The sequence below is a fragment of the Lutra lutra genome, chromosome X (assembly GCF_902655055.1).
Source record: "Lutra lutra chromosome X, mLutLut1.2, whole genome shotgun sequence".
Classification (NCBI taxonomy): Eukaryota; Metazoa; Chordata; class Mammalia; order Carnivora; family Mustelidae; genus Lutra; species Lutra lutra.
Window position 1 is genome coordinate 28324049 of NC_062296.1, and position 18390 is coordinate 28342438.

General features: G+C 46.8%; 1 protein-coding gene across 7 annotated transcripts in view; it reads right to left on the reverse strand.

The window, feature by feature from the left end:
- Window positions 1–5121: 5121 nt before the first annotated feature.
- Window positions 5122–18390, reverse strand: part of LONRF3 (LON peptidase N-terminal domain and ring finger 3) — a 39448-nt gene continuing 26179 nt past the window's right edge. For 3 of the 7 annotated variants that reach the window (XM_047716055.1, XM_047716053.1, XM_047716051.1), the window contains 5 exons: window positions 17586–17707; window positions 15594–15752; window positions 14780–14942; window positions 13423–13572; window positions 5122–10579 (listed from right to left, as the gene is read on the reverse strand). In XM_047716055.1, coding sequence (XP_047572011.1) covers window positions 10424–10579; window positions 13423–13572; window positions 14780–14942; window positions 15594–15752; window positions 17586–17707 — 750 coding nt within the window. In that variant the 3' untranslated portion in view covers window positions 5122–10423. Of the gene's footprint in view, window positions 10580–13422; window positions 13573–14779; window positions 14946–15593; window positions 15753–15774; window positions 15874–17585; window positions 17708–18390 lie in introns of those variants that run through there. The other 4 variants (XM_047716054.1, XM_047716052.1, XM_047716050.1 and 1 more) reach the window with 2 other exon arrangements.

Here is an 18390-nt window from a genome sequence, read left to right on the forward strand (position 1 = left end):
GGGATTCAGCGGCTTAACTCCACTTTAATCCTAAGCAGGGGAATAGTTTCAGCCTTGTGGCATGTGGAAGGATGACCTTAAGCAGAAGCGTCGGAGATCGTAGTCTATCGTGTAAGTTTCAACAGCCTCTGGAAAAGTGAGTGGAAAAATCTCACTCCGTCATCCCATCATGGTGTCTCCAGGAGATCTCTGCTAAAACACAGATGACCTCAGAGCCCAGACCAGAAATCTAGACTCCTGGCATTCTGAGTGTCCGCGTGAATTAGTTTTCAGGATGGCTATTTTCCCAGAGAACAGCTATGGGCATCTGAGGTAAGCTCAGGAAGGGAGAGAGGAGAAAGACCCAGAGCCGGTGGCGTGCTAGTAAAAATGTAGCAAACGGCCCTCTGGGAGGGGAACCCTAATTTCTAGTGGGGTGTAAACACTCCCACCCTGGCTGATTTCGGCCACCAACCTGACCTGTCACTGGACAGGGACTCGGAAAGAGATGCTCAGTGGCGGGCCATTAGGTAGCCTTTCCACCCACTGGAGCCAGTACGACCTAAATAACTTCAAGAGCATAGATAAGAGTAAAAAGTAGTACAGGGATTAGGACGTGATAAACTCTGAGTATTTATTACTTTGGTTTTAATGTAATTTATTTAATTGTAAGTTGATACAACTTTTTTTTTAAATAAAGGCTGTGTTTAATAACTGGCTTGTAATATTTCTGACGTCTTAACCATTGGCTCTCATTCCTGCCAGTCCCTCTCTGTCCTCCTCGGGTCCAAGCCCTGAGGGGGCTGCTGGGCTCAGCACCGGGGGTCAGGTTGTGCCAAAAGGGCTCCCATGGCAGTTACACAATGAACCCTGACTTGGTCAGCGAGCAGGGCTCCCATTCACTAGTCTTTTCCCCCTCACCTAGAAGCCTGCTGCACAGGCCTCCCCAGGACCAGCTGGGGGTTCCGATTAGGATCAAACAAAAGCATGAGAAATTGGGTCCCGTTTCCTATCACGCCATCCACCCTGTGCTCTGCCAAGCTGAATTTCTCACAGTATTCCCTCTGTCTGACCAGCCCTCTGTAAGACCACCAGATTCTTTCACAGGTTTCTTCTGCCTGGAATGTTCCTCAACCCCTTTCCGTTCCTTCATCTGGAAAACTTCTCATCCTTCATGTTGCAGCTCCGGCACCACCTCTTCCAGGAAGCCTTCCCTGAAGCCCTCCCCAGATGAGATTGGGGGCCTTTCCTCTGATGCACCCCTGTGCTCTAGGTGATGCTGTGTTTTCCTCCCGCAGTTGTGAGCCTCTCAAGGGCATGGACAGTGTTGTGTTCCTCTCTGTAGCCCAATGCCTAGCATAGGTGTCCTGTAAACATTTGTTCCATTAGTGGGTGAGCAAGTGGAGGTATACATGCCTGTAGAGAGCCTGAAGTAGAAATTCCAAGTGAGCTGAACCCTTATCTTCCAGGCAGTTCCTATAGGTGGAAAAGACTCTGGCGACCACCCTCCCATCTGAGCTTTAAGGGGGATGTGAGGGCCAAAAGACTCCTTTCCCACTTCATTCCTTTTTTGAACATGGGCTAAAGATTTTATTTGACTCATTAATTAATGAGGGAACGAGTAAGATGTTACAACCTGCTCTGAGGAAAATTCAAAGCACCTTCTTCAACTGGAAAATAGTCGTTGTCCATGGACTTACAGCCCTGCCTTGCAGAGGGCCAATGAAGCTCTCTGCTTCAGGCATCTGGCCTCTGGCAGGAAGGACTGGGTAGACGGCCTTCTTGGTGAAGCTGTTCCCATCAGGGGCTTTAAGAACATTGAAGAAAGATGGAGACAGCCTAGGCATTCGCTGAGACCATCAGACCCAGGAACCAACCCTGAAATCTGTTGCTTCCGGTCTTCCTATTAAATAAGATGGTAAATGTCTATTTGGTGGGAGGGTAGGGATAGAGGAAGATTTTTGATGACCTGTCCTCTGAAAAGCAAGACCAAGTATGTTTTGATGGCCTGCCCCAGAAGGTCGTATTTGGACAAATGTGAACGAGGACAGGAAACCATGAATCACCTTCTAGATCACAAATGCAGTAAGTAGCAGCCGCAAAATTCTAACCTGAAGAGTCTAACTCTAGAGTTTGTCTCTCCCAAGCAACAGGCTGTGGGAGAGACAAGCTCCTTGGATAGAGAAGCAGTCTGAGGGGAACAGGTGAGGCAGTAGGGGGTGGGGCAGGGCGGAGGAACCGGAGAGAAACCACAATCCCCAAAGGTGCCTTACCAAATAGGCTATAGCTGCTTTTACACAATCTGTTGCTCTTCCCCATGAAAGTGCCACCTCCAAAATGCCCCCCATTGGAACATTCGTGGGGTGTGGAGGGGCAGCTGGGAGCACCACTAGTGTGTAGTGTGCGTCCGATAGGAGGCTCTACATTGGCCTTGGCTGCCACCTCATGGAGAACAATACGAGCCAGAAGCAGAAAACTGAGCTAGATGATTTCTTAAAGCCTCTTCCGGTTCTGGGAAGGATGACTCTAGAACTATGGGATTGCAGCCTCTGGATTTTCTTATTCGAATTACCTTCCGAGTCTCCAAATCTCTGTCTATCTTTTGGTGGCAGAAGATTCTTCAAGCAGCGACAGGTGTGGGGAGGAGGAAGGGCAAGCTGGGCAAGCCGTGGGGACAACCGGGGCACCCCCAAAGTTTGTAGTCACTAGGGAGACACGCCTTCATGGAGGAGGGCTCCAAAGACGGCTGAGGGGCAAGACTTTTGGGGCACTAGAATCAGAAAGAAGATGCTAGAATCCAGGAATCCAGGCCAGCCACTCTCCTCCCCGTGGCTCAGAAAGAGAAAGCAACTTGTGGAAGGCCACAAAGCTGGGAAGCAGGGAGGCTGGGCTCAGAATCCAGGCTGTCTGAGCCCACAGTGTCCCCTCCTTGGTCAAGGGCGGGTGCCAACAGCACCTGCGTCGGGACTAAATCAGATCATGCTGAGCTCCATGCCCAGCAGGTAGTGCCCATTCGATACATGGGAACTGCTGGTGCTGCTCTTCTGCTGTCATTATTTCTGGAAGTTCCCCCCACGGGGTATCTGCAAGCTGAGTCACTCTCCTGGGTCCATGCCACTGCAGGATGGGGGACTCATAGTAGCAGGTGTGGGCTCTGGAATCAGGTCGCCCCAGGTTTTCATGGGGAGGACCACAGGCAAGTGACATCACCAGCCTATGCCACAGTCTTCTCACCTATAACCTGGGAAAGGAGATCTCCTTTGTAGGTTATAGCGAGGATCGAATGAGAAGCTAAATGCTTAAAAAAAGAAGAAGAAGAAAGAAAGAAAACCCTAGAAAGAGAAGCTAAATGCTTAAAAAAAGAAGAAGAAAGAAAGAAAGAAAACCCTAGAAAAGAGCCTGGCATGCTGTGAACATTCAACAGACATCAGCTGAGCTCGTGGATGCCTGGGGGTGTAGGAACAGGACTCCTTGATTCCTGAGCACATGCCCGCACTTTGGGTTTGGGCATAAACGGCCTCCCCAGTCGGGCCAAAAGACCAAACCCAGTGACTACGAGAAGAGGACGCATGAAGTTGTGGCCAAGAGGAGGCGACTTGGGTCGTTCAGACTTCAGGAGCCACTCCAGTCGTCCTGGCTAGCCACGATCAAGTGGACTCATCCCCGTGTACAGCCCCAGCAGAAGGGCTGGTAGCCACATGTGGGCCCAGCGCTCCCCGTCACCGCTGGTCGTCTGGTGAAAGAGCACGTGTGCACTTGCAGGACGAGCACGTGGCCCTGGGAATGTAGCAGCGCATGGGGGGTGGCCACCGATACCCTGATGGGCCAAAGGGGTGGTGATCTCCCCTGCCCACCCCCTGCCTCTGCCAGATATTCCCCTACCGCACCTCTAAAATGCAAGGAACAAGCTTTTGAGAGCAAAACCAGATTTTAGGTGAGTGGGTTATCTCAGGACTTAATGTGTTATACTTTGTGGCCTCCAGAAATGGCTCCCAGGGACTCACTGGGAGCGAGACAGCGCTCTGCAGCGGGGGTCAGGGCCGGCACTTTAGTGAGTGGAGGAAAGCGGTTTTCGGGGCATTCTAAAGCAACGATGCTACTTGCTAATGCATGTGTATCCAAACGGACGGTAAACATGGACGGCTGGCCAGTGCCAGGATAGGGTGGGAAGGGAAAGGCAGTCACAGAAAACCAGAAAGGGTGGGAGAAAGGGGTTCGGAGATCCAGAGGCAGGGCTCCTGGGGGCCGGGACCCTCCTGCCTTGACTAGGACCTGCCTTTACATTGGGCTGAGTGTGGACAAGGCCAGCTGGGAAATTCCTGCATTCCTTGGAAGAAGCCAGCACCGGGAGTACCGACACCGGCCCCTTCCCGTCCCACCTCAGCCCCTCTCGGGAGTGATGAAATCCTCGCAGGAAGGGAAAGCAGAAGTATCTAGTACCCTGTGGGTCTAGGGCATTTGTTCTTTCCTTCTCTTGCTCTGATCTAATTTGGAGACGGGGAGTTCCTTCCAGGGAGGCATCTTTGGCGGCAGAGAACTCACGGGAGTGGAGCCAGGGTGGATCCCAGAGGAGAGGAAGCAGAAAGTGTTGGCTTTGGCTTTGCCCAAGGCCCGGAGGGCAACTGCAAACCAGACCTTCCTTTTAGATGACCCAGTGCAGTTCTCCAGAGAGAGTTACGCAGGCATTCTGGCCCGGACTGCCTGGGAGGGAAGACTGTGCCTCTGGCCGGGGTGCGCTCCAACTCCTGACCACCAGACAGGGGTGGACTGGGCCCGGAAGTCCAACAGAGCCAAGTGCTTCCTCTGGGATCTACTTGGCCAGGAGTTCTCATTTTTCTCAATTACACAAAAGACCCTGTTACACGAAGGTCAAGCCAAGTGGGATATGATATCATTTTCATTGTCCCACTCCACTGTATTTTGTTTGCCAGGGGGAAACAGACCCTGCATAAAGTCTTCCATGGCAGGAGACTTAAAACTGGTACTGAAAAGATGTCGCTGAGTTGCACTTGCCGAACCCAGCTCGGTCAGTATTGCCCACTGTCCCAGTTTTACCAGTTTTCCCATCAAAGGGTTCACACTTTGGGCCTTAGCTTTAGCCTATCGTGGAGAAACAGTCTGACGCAAATAAAAACACATAACTTGCTTTTCACAAACATTTTATATTGGCAAAGAAAACGGTAGGTAGTGTATTCTGTTTGAAGCAAACCGAACAGATGAACGGATCTGCAAACAAACTAGGGGTGGGTTATTGGCAAAACACTCAACATAAGTCCTTAAATAACAAGATTTTTTTAAACAATTTTTGCATTTTTGAAAGACAATTTATGGCCAGGTTTTCAGAACACATCAGTCACATTAACTAGCTCACGCCAGCCTCACTGTTAGATGCGTGAGAGCTTACTGTTTGAGTGAAAATCTACTTCTTTGAGAGATCTTCTGATCAAATGTATTTCAAGCAACAGGAACAAGAACAGAACAGATGGTCCAATAGCTTTCCCTTCTATTCGGCTTCCAACAAAATGATGACTTATTTAGGTAATTCTCGCCCAAAGGTTACGGGTCGAGCTTGTTAGATATAAAGTGTAATGATAGGAAACATTTTTAATGCATGAACATCTTTCACAGCAAAAGTCTACGTCAATCACATTGTTATTACAACACAGAAGAGTTGAAACAGCATTTTGTACAGATTTGGAAGAAAGAAACCCATAAAGAGAAACCAAGCATATAGAGGTAGTTGAATAACAACATGGGGGCGGGGAGGAAGCATTATCTTAATTCCCCATCCAGTTTGTTACAGTGGGAAAGTAAAATGGCTGCTGAACAAACAAGCGGGCTAACAAGCACACCCACGCATTTGCCACTGTTTGCACGGCCTGCTTGAGATTTTAATCCTGGCAGGACTGAGGACGGCCTGAAAAGATGGAGCTAGTGTATCTAAGATAAACCTATGATGCCATATTGGCCTATTTGCGCTCCTTTTATTTTGCTGTTTATTGTTGTTGCTTTGACAATAGAGAAACATTAGGCGATTTTTAACATGACGCACAAGCTAACGAGTTGCTTTGTAAACTTCTGTTAATCACATTTGCTGCGACAAATTTTTAAACGGCTACAGAGTCGTGAAGCAAAAGCTTTAAAAGGACACCAGGAACGGAGATTACAGGCACTTCTCTCTCAAGGTTAACTTAGCGCATTGAAAAATAATCACTTGTAAGTGAGAACAACTTCATTTCACCTCGGGATGTGCATCACCGGGATTATTAAACAGTTGAACAGTGGGAGCTATCGTTCTAAGAGGAACTGAAGGCGTACATTGTACGTGACTCCTTTTCCTTGTCTCCCTCTGCACTCAGGAAGGGGCACACACTATAGCCCATGCAGCTGGCCTGCTTTGCAGAACTGCTTTCAATCTTAAATCAAAACCTCACTCCTCAAGCCCCAGATGGGCTGAAAAATCTGTCCTTTTCCATTATCTGGGCTGTCTTCCATTTGCATCCTTATTATATGCCTCTGCTACGATTTTGCCTCGATAAACAGAAACGGATGCAAAGTGAACAGGTTGGGAACTCAAGTTCTGAGTCCTTGAATGAAGCTCCCAACCTGGAAATGGAGTTGGCAGGGGGAGCACAGTCCCTGATGGATTCTGGTCTATCCACAGCATGCAATCTGTTTGACAGTAAGAGACCTCTGGGTGCTGTGAACCAGCCTCAGGAGCTCCACAGCTCTGACGGCCAGTCACAGGGGATTATCTGAGCCCAGGCCAGCCCCGCAGGCAGAGCTAGAAATGCCATGGGGCTAGATGCAGTCAGCCTTCAGAAAAGGCAAATTCTCAAAATAGTCAAGTCTCTCGGCCCCATTAAGTCAGGGGCAGGTGCCCTTTTCTCCAAGTTGTCTACAGAAAATTAGTTTAACATTTTTCATTTTCTACATTTTGCTGGGTATTAGCTAGCAGCAGTAGTACAGTACAAAGCAGAAAGGCATAATATCTGCTTGGTACCTAATATATATATATGCACACATATATACATATATACACACATATATATTCACACAGAAAATAATCTAGGTATAATCTAAGTTAAAATGAGAAAATTATCCAAATAAATGGCACAATCTACCAAGGGGGAAGTCTTGTACTTCTGGCCTAGATTTAGCCTGACGTCTTTTCTCTGTACAATCTTCATACCCAAGCTTGGCAGCAAAATCAATTTATAAGTGGTGAAAATGGTCATGTTCAGCTGACTACCCCATTCAAGTACATTCCAAAGAAAACCAAGGCTCATCAGCCTTGCATCTGTCCTCCAACCACGGCTGACACAAAAGCTTGCTAGGAAACAACTCAAATGTGTTTTTAGGCTATCGAGAGTACAGTGCAATTCTGCCCAGCCAAGATCTACATTTGCTGGAGTTAGGTTCTCATTTATCAACACGAAATATTCTATAATGTAGAATTTTACTTTAAAAAAAAAAACTTCCCTTTCTACCTCTACTAAGATGTGTGAGATAACTGCATTTTACTTAAACCCAACTACCATTTGAATCATGAGCTTCTGAGGCGTACTTTTGTGACTTGGTTGCCTTGACTATCTAATAAAATTACGTGTAACAGAAACTGTCCAAAGTGTTAAAAATCTGTGAAGTAAGGGGTTCAAAATCAAGCTTGCTATTAACTGGCTGTGTTATCTGGGCAAAATGTTAAACATTGCAGGTCCCCAGCCTTCTCATCTGTAATGTGGGGATGATAACTGATCTCACAGGGCTGATGTGGAAAATAAACGATTCCACAAACTCGTGTGTGTTCGTGGAATGAACCTGGAATCACGTGGCTCAGTGCCTGGTACTTAGTAGGTTCACAATAAATTTCTGTGGCAGCAGCATAAAGAAATCCCATGAACTAATAAGCACAAAAGTCAGGTTGTAAAACTCATTCACTCTGGCATGGCCAAGACTTTTAATACTTTTTGAAGAGCGAGTGATGAGCTGGTTATTGAAATGGAGCTAGAACTTAAGGCTTCCATTATATCAGAAATTCTAGACCTCCAAATAGCACTACTTTTTAGTCCTATTGAAATAAGGGAAAATGTACTTGCCCAGAAGTCTCCCTTGTCTCTAACCCTCATTTGTTCCCTAGCCTTTTCATTTTCCCAAACAGACTTGTCTCCAAAAGGAATTAACTGTAAAGCATCAAGTTATGGTCCAAGAATCAGTGGTGCGGATGCCCCCAACTATGTTTCAAGGAGTAGATATGGGTCCTGTGTGTAAGGACAGTGTTTTATGCAAACTATGGGCCCCTGATGATATTCTATAACTATGAATAACCTAATCAAAACTATTATTTTTCAAACCTCTCCTAGGTGCTAGGCACTCTGCTAAGTGATTTACATAAATACTACCTTATATAACATTCATAACAACCGTACATGTGGCACTGAACACTGCCATTTCCTAGATAAGGACCCTGGGCCCCAGAAAGTGTTAAATCATAAAACAAAAACATCTACCAAGGGGAGATGCTTATGACATTTCCTTTGCTGCATTTGCAGTAGATGACGGGACAACATTTCACTAGAGTCCTAGTGCTACGACCTCGTGGTTGGGCACCAAGTGGGAGGGGGAGACTTTAATTTCCCGCTCCCTGAGCCCTGAAGAATTTGCTTGGGCAGTAATCACGCCTATACTTCCATTTTTCACTAGCCTAGTCTGGCTGCAAACGTCATGCCTGGTAACGTAATGCTCTGACCATATAGCATCCATTTGGCAAGTGCAGAAAAGATCATTTAGTTTCTGCTTACGTGAATCTCTTTTCTGTTGCCTGGATCATCTCATTCTCCCTTCTCTGTTTCTGGACAGAGGTGGTGATAGAAGAAGCCAGATTGGTTCCTTGAGGCACTAAGCCCTCCTCAGAGGGGTGGATGGACGGCACTGTGTCCGTCCGGCATCACGTCAGGCGATAATGCACATGGCAGTGCGCATGGCAGGACTCACTTCTTGCTTGTCCTAATCTCTTCACCCCATTGTCATTGTGACACGCCATCCTCATGGCATTTTTCAGGTTCTCCCGGCACTAAAGGAGTCACACCAGCACTAAGCAGGCTAAACAAGACCTCCCTCTTACCTTCTTACCCACTATTCTCCCCCTATACCTCTATCTTTGGCCTGTGGCGTTTGGGAGGGAAGGCAGTGCTCAGATAAAATCATGGATTCATTAGCTCCTTTAAAGAGTTTTACAAACCGAAAAGATAGTTTTTCTGTTTTTTTTTTTTTTAAGGGTTCTACCTTTTCTGCTGGCTTCATTGCATTTTAATAACAAAGAGCTCTTCTTCATGCGTTTGCACGAGTGCTAGCCAGGTCGTGATCCCCAGAACCCTGAGAAGAGGTGGGGTATGGAGGCTATGATGTGCCAGACTGAAAACCATTCCCTCTGAAGGGTTAAAAATCATCCTGCCTCAGCATCCCACTCCTAACTGCACTGGGGAGAAATGAGGTACACTGTAATTAGATTGTTGAGATAAATGCCTACAACAGATTGTTCTGAAAGACGCCCCTCGGATTCATCTCTTCGTTGAAAGAAAGTCATTCCTTCAGCCCTGCTCCATATAACACAGAGAGAATGGATTATTTTACCTCACCCTGGCTTATTCCATAAGGTATGCCAAATCTCTTGCGTATCTTATATTGAACTCAAACTGAAAGCCAAATGGAACCTGTGGAGATCAGTAATCTCTGCGTGACCCTGAACTTCCTCTAACCTTCCAATGGGGTAGATCCGGAAATTGTTCGAGAACTGGTTTAAAGAACACAGTTACATGTGATGAAAGCCAAAATGGCACATTTCTAGTACTGTTCTTTCCCCCTTGGTACACGGTAAACCACGTTAATAAATAAAGTAACTGGCTTCTCAGTAACATACACTTAAATAGTCACAAACACACATGTAGAAAAAAGGATACAGTAGTGCAAAAAATAAATTATTAAAACAGATAGAAGGATGAACCTTATTTTACACAATGCTGTATAAAACCTGAACCATTTGGAATGAGAACTCAAGTCAGTGAAATAACACAACGTTATTAGTATCTGTGTGTCACATTTCAACCACACACTTAACTATGCAAGAAAGAAAATTAAAGCAAAACCACTTTAAACTTTCGGAAAAGTTTATGTCGAAATCAAAGGAATTTTTTTCTTCTGGGCTTTTAAACACCTCTGCTGAGCATGTCGTTGTGCAGCATGTCAAGAAGCATCTTAAGACAGAAAGTTTCAAACAGGTCCCATGCTTTTGGTCTTTCTACACATTTTCTCTCTGTGACCAACAGCAAGGAAATGCCTGTTTGATACTTCCTTCTGTTAAGATGTTATTGCAATTAGATATATTTACAAGATGACTCCCCCAGGGCGGTGGGGAGGGTGGGGCTTCCTCTTCAGTAATCCACTCTCACTAGTTTTGGTTTCGGGATATAAAGGCCAGGACTCGCCGAATGCCGTTCAGTCTATCCTTTAAGGACCTCATAGCTAGGAATGGGAGCTGAGCTCGGCTTTCCAGTGGGAGGACCGCTAACGTCCACCAACACCAGGCTGGGCCATTTGGGTTAACCTACAACAGAGAAACACATGGGTTCATCCCATTTTCACAGAAGTGAGCTCAGTCTGCAGGTTTCCCACACCGCACGGTAAACGTTGCAGGACGAACTGCTTCTGTGTACGGCAGACGCTGCTGATCACCCCTAGGTCTACGTCCCCTTATCCGAGCTGGGCGTGTAGCCACCCAGAAAACAAAGGCTGCCTTGTAGCTAGGGGAGGCCACAAGACCAGGTTCTGGCTAATGAGATGTAAACGGAAGTTCTAAGTGTAACTCCTGGGTCACGTGCCAGGAACAGGCCCTGAGCCCTCCACCTTACTCTTTCTCTCCCCTCCGCCCCCGGCCAGAGCGTGAACATGGTGACAACCAGCCTTCTTCTATCAGAAAGACAGGGCAACATTCTGAGGATGGTAGAGCTTTGAGATGAAGGACACTGGATCTCTGAATGACCTCATGGAACAGAGCTGCCCTAGCCCTCTATCTGGTTCAAGCCACGGTTATTTTTAGTAGTTGTCAAAGCAAACAAATCAATATCCTAACAGATACCCTATACCTCCCAGCCAGTGTGATTCTGTGAGCTAGAATATCCACCACTCAGTCTGTTCCATTTCGAAGATTCTGTTTAGGTTCTTTGGACTGACACCTACCACCTGTGGGCCTTCAATTCCCATGATCCCTTGGGCTTGGCATGTCTCTTAACTCCCTTTATTTCCCCGCTCCTGGCTGAAGGCAATATAGTTCCCATATGCCATGTCACTATACAAGGCCACAGCTAGCTTCTCCTCTGAAACCAAAGCCTATGATCCACAGCCCCAAAGCACAGCAATCCCACTCTGCAAAAATTCCAGTTAGAAAACACATTCACATTAGAAATGTATTCTGTCCCCAGGTTTCTTTTTAACAAAGACCCTTCCCATCCCACATGAGTCCTTCACCGAAATTTGGTTTGTCAGCAGCTTCTCAGGTACACGTTTTAGACACTGGTGACTTATTTCCTATGAAGCCTGAAATGAGCTCTCGACTCGCAACTTCCAGAAGGTGGGTTTAGGACTATACAGAACCCCATTCTGGTCAGACCACCTACATATTTGCCTCCAAATCGGTTCACCTGATTCTCCCCAAACCTTGCTGCCTTCTTGGCTTCTCTGTGCCTGTAGCTTCTGAATTCTTCTTTGCCCCTCACTGTGAGCTGTAACGGGCTCTCCCTCCTATTATTAGTTCTGGATATGAAATTGACATATTCTAAACTATCTTTCCCAGGGCCATTAGCGAAGACATTTCAGCTGATGTTAATACTTGCAGCTATTTCTGAGAAATCTCCTCCCAAAGTTTAGAACATTCTTATTAAGGGGACCCCTGGGGCTGCAGCACTGACTGGATCAAACTGGATGATTTTTTATTATTATTATAATTTTTCTGCTGCTGCCAAAGCAATATGATAATCGTTCTAATAAGAAAGGAAATGAGCCCAAGATTTCAGCTTTCTGTGTCATCGAGCCCTTATGAATCACTCTGTGGCATCTGTTTTTTTTCTTGAGGAAGATGCTGTGTCATTGCTGATTGCTACCTTCTGCCTGACTGAGGAAGAGTGCTTTCCAAAAGGTGAAGGGGAACGTTACACTTGATCATGAGCTTGCACAGAGCTCTGACGTAGTCCTGAGTCACAGTGGCCCAGAGCCAAGAGCTGGGTCACTGGGAAGCACCGACTGGACTTTCTCCCTTCAACATTCACGATGCCCTTGCACGGCAGGGAAAGAGGCAAGTTTGTGGTCTGGAGAGAGCGAGACTTTTCAGTCCATTAGGGAACAGACCAGTGTTTTACAGATGCAAGAAGAAGAGGGGACTTGGAAGACCTCCTCTCCCACCTCCCTCATTTCAGAGCTGGGAGAAAGGTTGAGAGAGGAGAAGGGACTTATCCAAGGTCACACAGCTAGAGTGGTAAGGACCAGTCTCTTGGCAGGGAAATCAGAACATACATATTCCATTTTACTACCGTGACCGAGTTGGGAACGAGTGAAAGCAAAGAATCAAGGAAGTCATGGAAGTGACGATGTAGGGAGCCAGCTCAGAATGTAGGAGAGGTGATCGTGAGCAAATATTTAACTAGCTTATCTCCAGCCTGGTCCTAGAGAGAGAGTATTGTCTGATTTATACCAGGCAAACAAAGCTTAGAGAAACTTAACTATCTCCAATTTCCTGAAAAGCTTCTGATCTGCAGCTTGATCTCTCAAGTGGACGTGTCTCCCCAGGAAACAGACTAACCCAGTAGAACCTAATGAACTGCTTTCTAGTATAATTCAGCCAAGGGTAGATTTAAAGATTGGGTCTGTTTGCTCAGGACCTGCTCACCCCTGATGAGAACAATGACAAGGGTCTAGACACACGAGGCTAAGGAGGGAGGGATCCAGGTATGAGAAGATTCTGGGGACTTGAGATTGGAATCCTGTAAGTTAGCTGGTCCCAACTCCCTGCTCCTGAAGCAATGGGGAAGACAGTTATGGGGCTCCCCAGAACTGGAAACCTTTGGTCTCAGCTCCCAGGATACCCTTCTCTTAAGCCTGGCCTTTGCGTGAATCTTGTCACTCCCACACATTACTGTGGTGTGACTCTGGACCCTCACTGAAAGTTCTTCTGTTGATGGCATCTGTGTTCTCAATCTCTCACCTGACTTATCTCTCAAAACCTGTCTTGGATCCAAGTTCCTACTGCTTTACTTTACTGCTCCAATTCTGACTCTGGATCCATCTTCCTCTCTGTTCCTGGTCTGCCAAATGGCAACCATGCACCCACCTGCTCCCAAACCCTAGGCTCTCTCATCTGGCGGGGGCAGTCCATTACAAAGAGACATTTTCATGTACCTGGGGATCAGCATCTTTCTCTGGCATGGGACCAAAGTGACTGATTATCCGATTCTTCAGAGATGATTTGAGCGAATGAAACCATGATGACGCTTGCTCATAGACACAATTATGCAATCCCATGAGCTCAGCATAATCGTCTCCTTGAACCTGAAAGTACCAAAGTGGAAATGAAGCACTCTGTACCTTCTCCACCACTCCCAAGGCTGCTGCTGACACAGACTCCCTTTGGGCATCCAGCCCGCCCCCCTAGGAAGGCTTGCCTGCCCGGCCTGCTCCTGTGTGGTGTGTGAACGTCTCCTCTGCCAGAGGATGGGCTGTGCATAACTTGTTGAGGGGCAGGAGGAAGGATAAAGGCTCCTCTAGGTAAATTAGCTGAAACAGCAAGACAGGTAGGAAACCAGAGGGGCGCCCTGGCTTGAGTGGAGGCATGCTGTCCAACTAGCTTACGCTGCTTTACGCCTCTCTCCTTTTCATGTTTTATATCTGGTTTCCCACTGCGCACTGGCAAAAGAGACATGAGTATGTCTGTGTCTCACTGTGTAACTCTATTTTGCATGTCAAATACATTCACTCATCGATCAAACATTTACTAATCTTGTACCATGTAGTGAATGTAAACATAAATGAACGTGGGATTATTTACCTTTTCTTCTACCCATTAGTCCAGAACACCAAAGATTAACTGGACATGTTATCTTTCTGCTTTATGGTACGATGGGTTTTAGGGAAGAACTCTTAAGCAGGCTGCACGTTTCAAAATACGAATGTACGGGGGCGCCTGAGTAGCTCAGTGGGTTAAGCATCTGCTTCGGTTCAGGTCATGATCCCAGCGTCCTGGGATCAGGCCCCATTATCAGGCTCCCTGAGCCTGCTTCTCCCTTTCCCTCAGTCTGCCATTGCCCCGCTTGAGTGATCAAATAAATAAATAAAATCTTAAAAAAAAAATACAAACATACGTGTGAATCTACAATTATCTCAAAAGACAAAGTTGGAAAATATAAATAAATTGATACATAAAATGCACATGTGTAGCTATCGCTCCATATCTACCCCTTGATATCTGTGGCAGAGACCTAACTCCTAGGCTGAACGGGCCTCTACATGGTTGGTCTGGCTTGCCATTTCTCACGCATGAATACGACTCAGCAGCTAGGCAGAGAAAGCCAGGACACGAGTGCTCCTGGTGCCATTCTACAGCCAAACAGCAATCCAGCAGCATTCAGTGTTGCCGTAACAATTTGGTGAGAAATCCCAAGGTCCCCAACAGCGCTGAGAAATTCTTTTGCGAACATCTTTGTGGGCCAAGCTACAGGAATAGCCTGGCCTTGGGATTCGTGGCACTGGCCGTCCTCACCTTTTGGTCTTCAATGTATTCAATGTCAGCTGTATTGTAGCCATCTCGGTGGCCCTGATGGAGGACCCTGAAGCGCCTCCTGCCTATGCTGTCCACCACCGAGCGGCCATCAGCAAAGAACTGCACATTTCTGATCTCCAGGATGCAGCCGTATTCCGCGAACCTGCTTAATAGGGTATGAGTACAGACGTAAATCCTTGAGTCATTTCTGTGCCCTGGCCCTGAGCCATTTCTGTAACCCAAGGCTGTGCCTCGAGGGACTTCTGCCTATTTGCCTGTGCTGGGGTCCACGGCGGCAACTACACAACAGGCAGTGTCTGTGCAAAGAAAAATGTTCATGCAATAACATAACTGCTCCCGTGTATGGAGCAGACACTGTATATTAGGTACTGTGCTCAGTGCTTTATGCGCGTTAACTCACCAATCCTCCCAACAAGCCCAGTGAGGTAGGCACTATTGTGCCCACTCTGCAGAGAAGGACACTGAGTCACAGAAGTAACTCGTCCAAAGTCAAACTTGCTAAGGCTGGAGCCAGAATGTAAAGCCAGGCAGTGTGACTCCCAGGTCCACAGTCTTCCAGTGAAACAAACTGTAGAGTAAATGCCACTCGTTTAACAAAAGATTAATCCCAGGGTTCCTTTATATTACATGGTAGGCTAGGGGCCAGGGAGACCGTGGTCTCTACGAACACTCATGGTCACGGACTGACTAAATCTCAGGAGCTGTGTCTCCCCGTCTTCTGGGAGCACCCCAAAGTCAACCCAAATCCCTCTCCAGCCAAGCCTCCCTTCACCCTACATAGTTCTCCACTTACCCTTTGACGGGATCTCCAAGGCACATGCCAAACTGCCTTGTGCCTGTCTCGATGCATCTACGAATCATCAAGCGGTAACAAGGCTCGAAGATGTGCAGGGGACAAGGAACGGTGGGATAGGCCATAGTACACACGAAAATAGGCACGTTCTTATTTAAGCTGTCAGGAAGAGCAAATGACGTGGATGTCTCAAAGCAATGGAGCAGAACACAGAAAGGTTGGTCAAACGTCCCCTTGTGGTTCCCCCACAGGAAGGCAAGGAGACCTCAAGTTTCGATGGCTGATTAAAAAAAAAAAAAAATCCTGAGATGCCACCGACGCTATGGGCTGAGTCCCATTACCTGGTGCAGAGGTTAGCCTAAGCGCTGAGAGATTGAAACCGATATTCTATACGTTCTAATTTGCCTAAAGACATCCTCTAGTACCTTCACACGGTGGGCAATAGCTATACCTCAATCTTTTTTTTTTAATGTTCTCTACTCAGAACAATCTCTTCAGGTGTCATGCTGGTGGTAAAAGTGGACCCAGCCCTCCAGGGGGATGGTGGGAAAATCTCTGCAAGGTCTCCAATAGCATCTCAAATTTGCAAAGCCCCCAGGAGACCTGCTGGGCAGACCCAGCCAGAAGGAGGAGGGAGCAACAGAGAGGCAAGGTGCTAGCCCAGTGATGCTCAAACGCTCCTGTTCATCAGTCACCAGGGGGCCTTCCATCCAGACTGTGGGCTGCAGGACCCCTGAGATACTGGTATATTAGCTCTGGAGTTAGGACCCAGGAGTCTTCCCTTCAACAAGTGCCCGTGAAGAAGCAGACGCACAGCCTGATGGGAAACCACCAACCAGGCCAGCACCTCCTCCATCACCGTTCTCTTCTTTGTCTGGTAAATCCAGTACTGGAACTTATCAATAGCTATAAGACCATCTGCCCAAATCCCCGCAGTATTAAGTTTAGGATTTCTTTAAATAGATATCCCTCTAATATATCCCAGTGTTTATTAATAAGACACTAAGTGATACTGGAGATAAGGGCTCAGAGAAACTCAAGGCAAATTTAAGAATCAGAAATAAAGATGCCCTGAGTAGATCTAGTCTAAGTCAAGGAGAAAAACAAGGATTTAATTTCTAGCTTCTCAGGAGAACATGTCACCCGAAGTGAGAGGCTCCACTCAAACGAAACCGTGGCAGTTCAGAGGTGTTCTCTGTAAGGGGGGCACCTTTTGCCACCAGGCACCTGGCCCCCAGAATGCTGTGAGGATTCCAGTGGGGATGGGGAGGCGGGAGGCAGCAGTAGAAGAGGCAGAAGGGAGAGATTGCCTCCCGCTTCTTCCCAGTGAGCTGCTCTTCCAGCGGAGGAGCCCTCCTTCCACCTCCCTCCTTACCCTGCCTCTCCCACGGGCCAGGCAGAGGAGGCACAGGACAAGCAGCAGTCTCACTATTACCGTTACCATTAATTAAGTACTTGCTGTGCACTAGCTCATTTAATCTTCGCAAGTCCGTGAGGTAAGAACGGATTATTCCCAAGCTACAGATGAGGAAACTGAGGTCCAGAGAGGTCAAGGGACTTGCCTGAGGCCCTGAAGTATACTTGCTTTGTGGCAGAATTGGGTCACAAACCCAGGTCTGGTTGGCACCAAAGTTCTTAACCTCACAGAACCTGCTTGAGTATCTGCAGTCTTTTGTACACTCCGTGAGTTCCCCTGATTAGCTCCTCCAAATTTACTCCTACCTCCTACCAGCAACACCCAGGCACAAGTGCCAAGATGTGACCTGGTCAATGGTCTGTGGCACATGGGTAAGCGCTGAGCAACTGGCTTCTGGGGGAAGCTCTGGCTTACAGCACTTGCCAATTTCTATAGCGTAGATACTCTCACCAAGGCCAATGTCAAGCTACCAACATGATATCATCAAGTGAAAAGTTAGAAATGTGCACATTCAGTTCTATGAGCTTCTGTGGGTCAAACTGAAAAGAAAAAAGAGAACATGTGCATATACATACTTAGAAAGTTCTTCCATTTCTTCTTCATAAAGCCGCCTTCGTTCCTTGAGTTCTTCTGGAAGGAATTTAGCTATTAGCTCTTCCATTATGACATTTTTGCTGTATTTTCTGGATGCCAAGCACTAAAGGGGGAACAGGGCAATGAAATACTAATCAGTCTTCAGAAAAACACAAAGCACGCCTGCTTTTATCAGTAGGATAGTCGAATGACCCACATATCGGAGTAATTTGGACCCGTGTATTAGCAGGTGATAAATCATACTGCATATATTCTCTGGATATTACATGTGACTAATTACTTGTATAATTAGGCAAAAATATTTTAACAAGGGAAAAAGACCTGCGTTGAAGTTCTAAAAATCTCATAGCTTCCCTAAAATGCTCAAATTGAGATTATGTTCTTATCACAAAGGTGGGAGGGCAAATCCTTCCCTTTCCTCTTCTGGTTACTACATTTACAAGCTCATGAAAATGGTCTCCACCTGGGATATACTGAAAGTCTGGTCAAAATGTTTGGGGCATGAAAAAGCCATTTTCAAACATTGATCTTTTCCTGACCTGTCCCATACCCACGGCACCCCCACCCCAATGCTTGGCTTCTGGATACTGTCAGTCTAAATACTCCCCCCGCCCAGCTTTAGCTAAAAACAAAACAACAACTAAATACTGGTGATTTTTATCTGTTTTTTAGATATATCATCTAGGTTATCACTGAAATTATGTTATAAACCATGATTTCAGAACCAAATTCGGGTCCATTGGTATCTACTATCCTCGCAAACACCCCTACTCCATACATATCCGG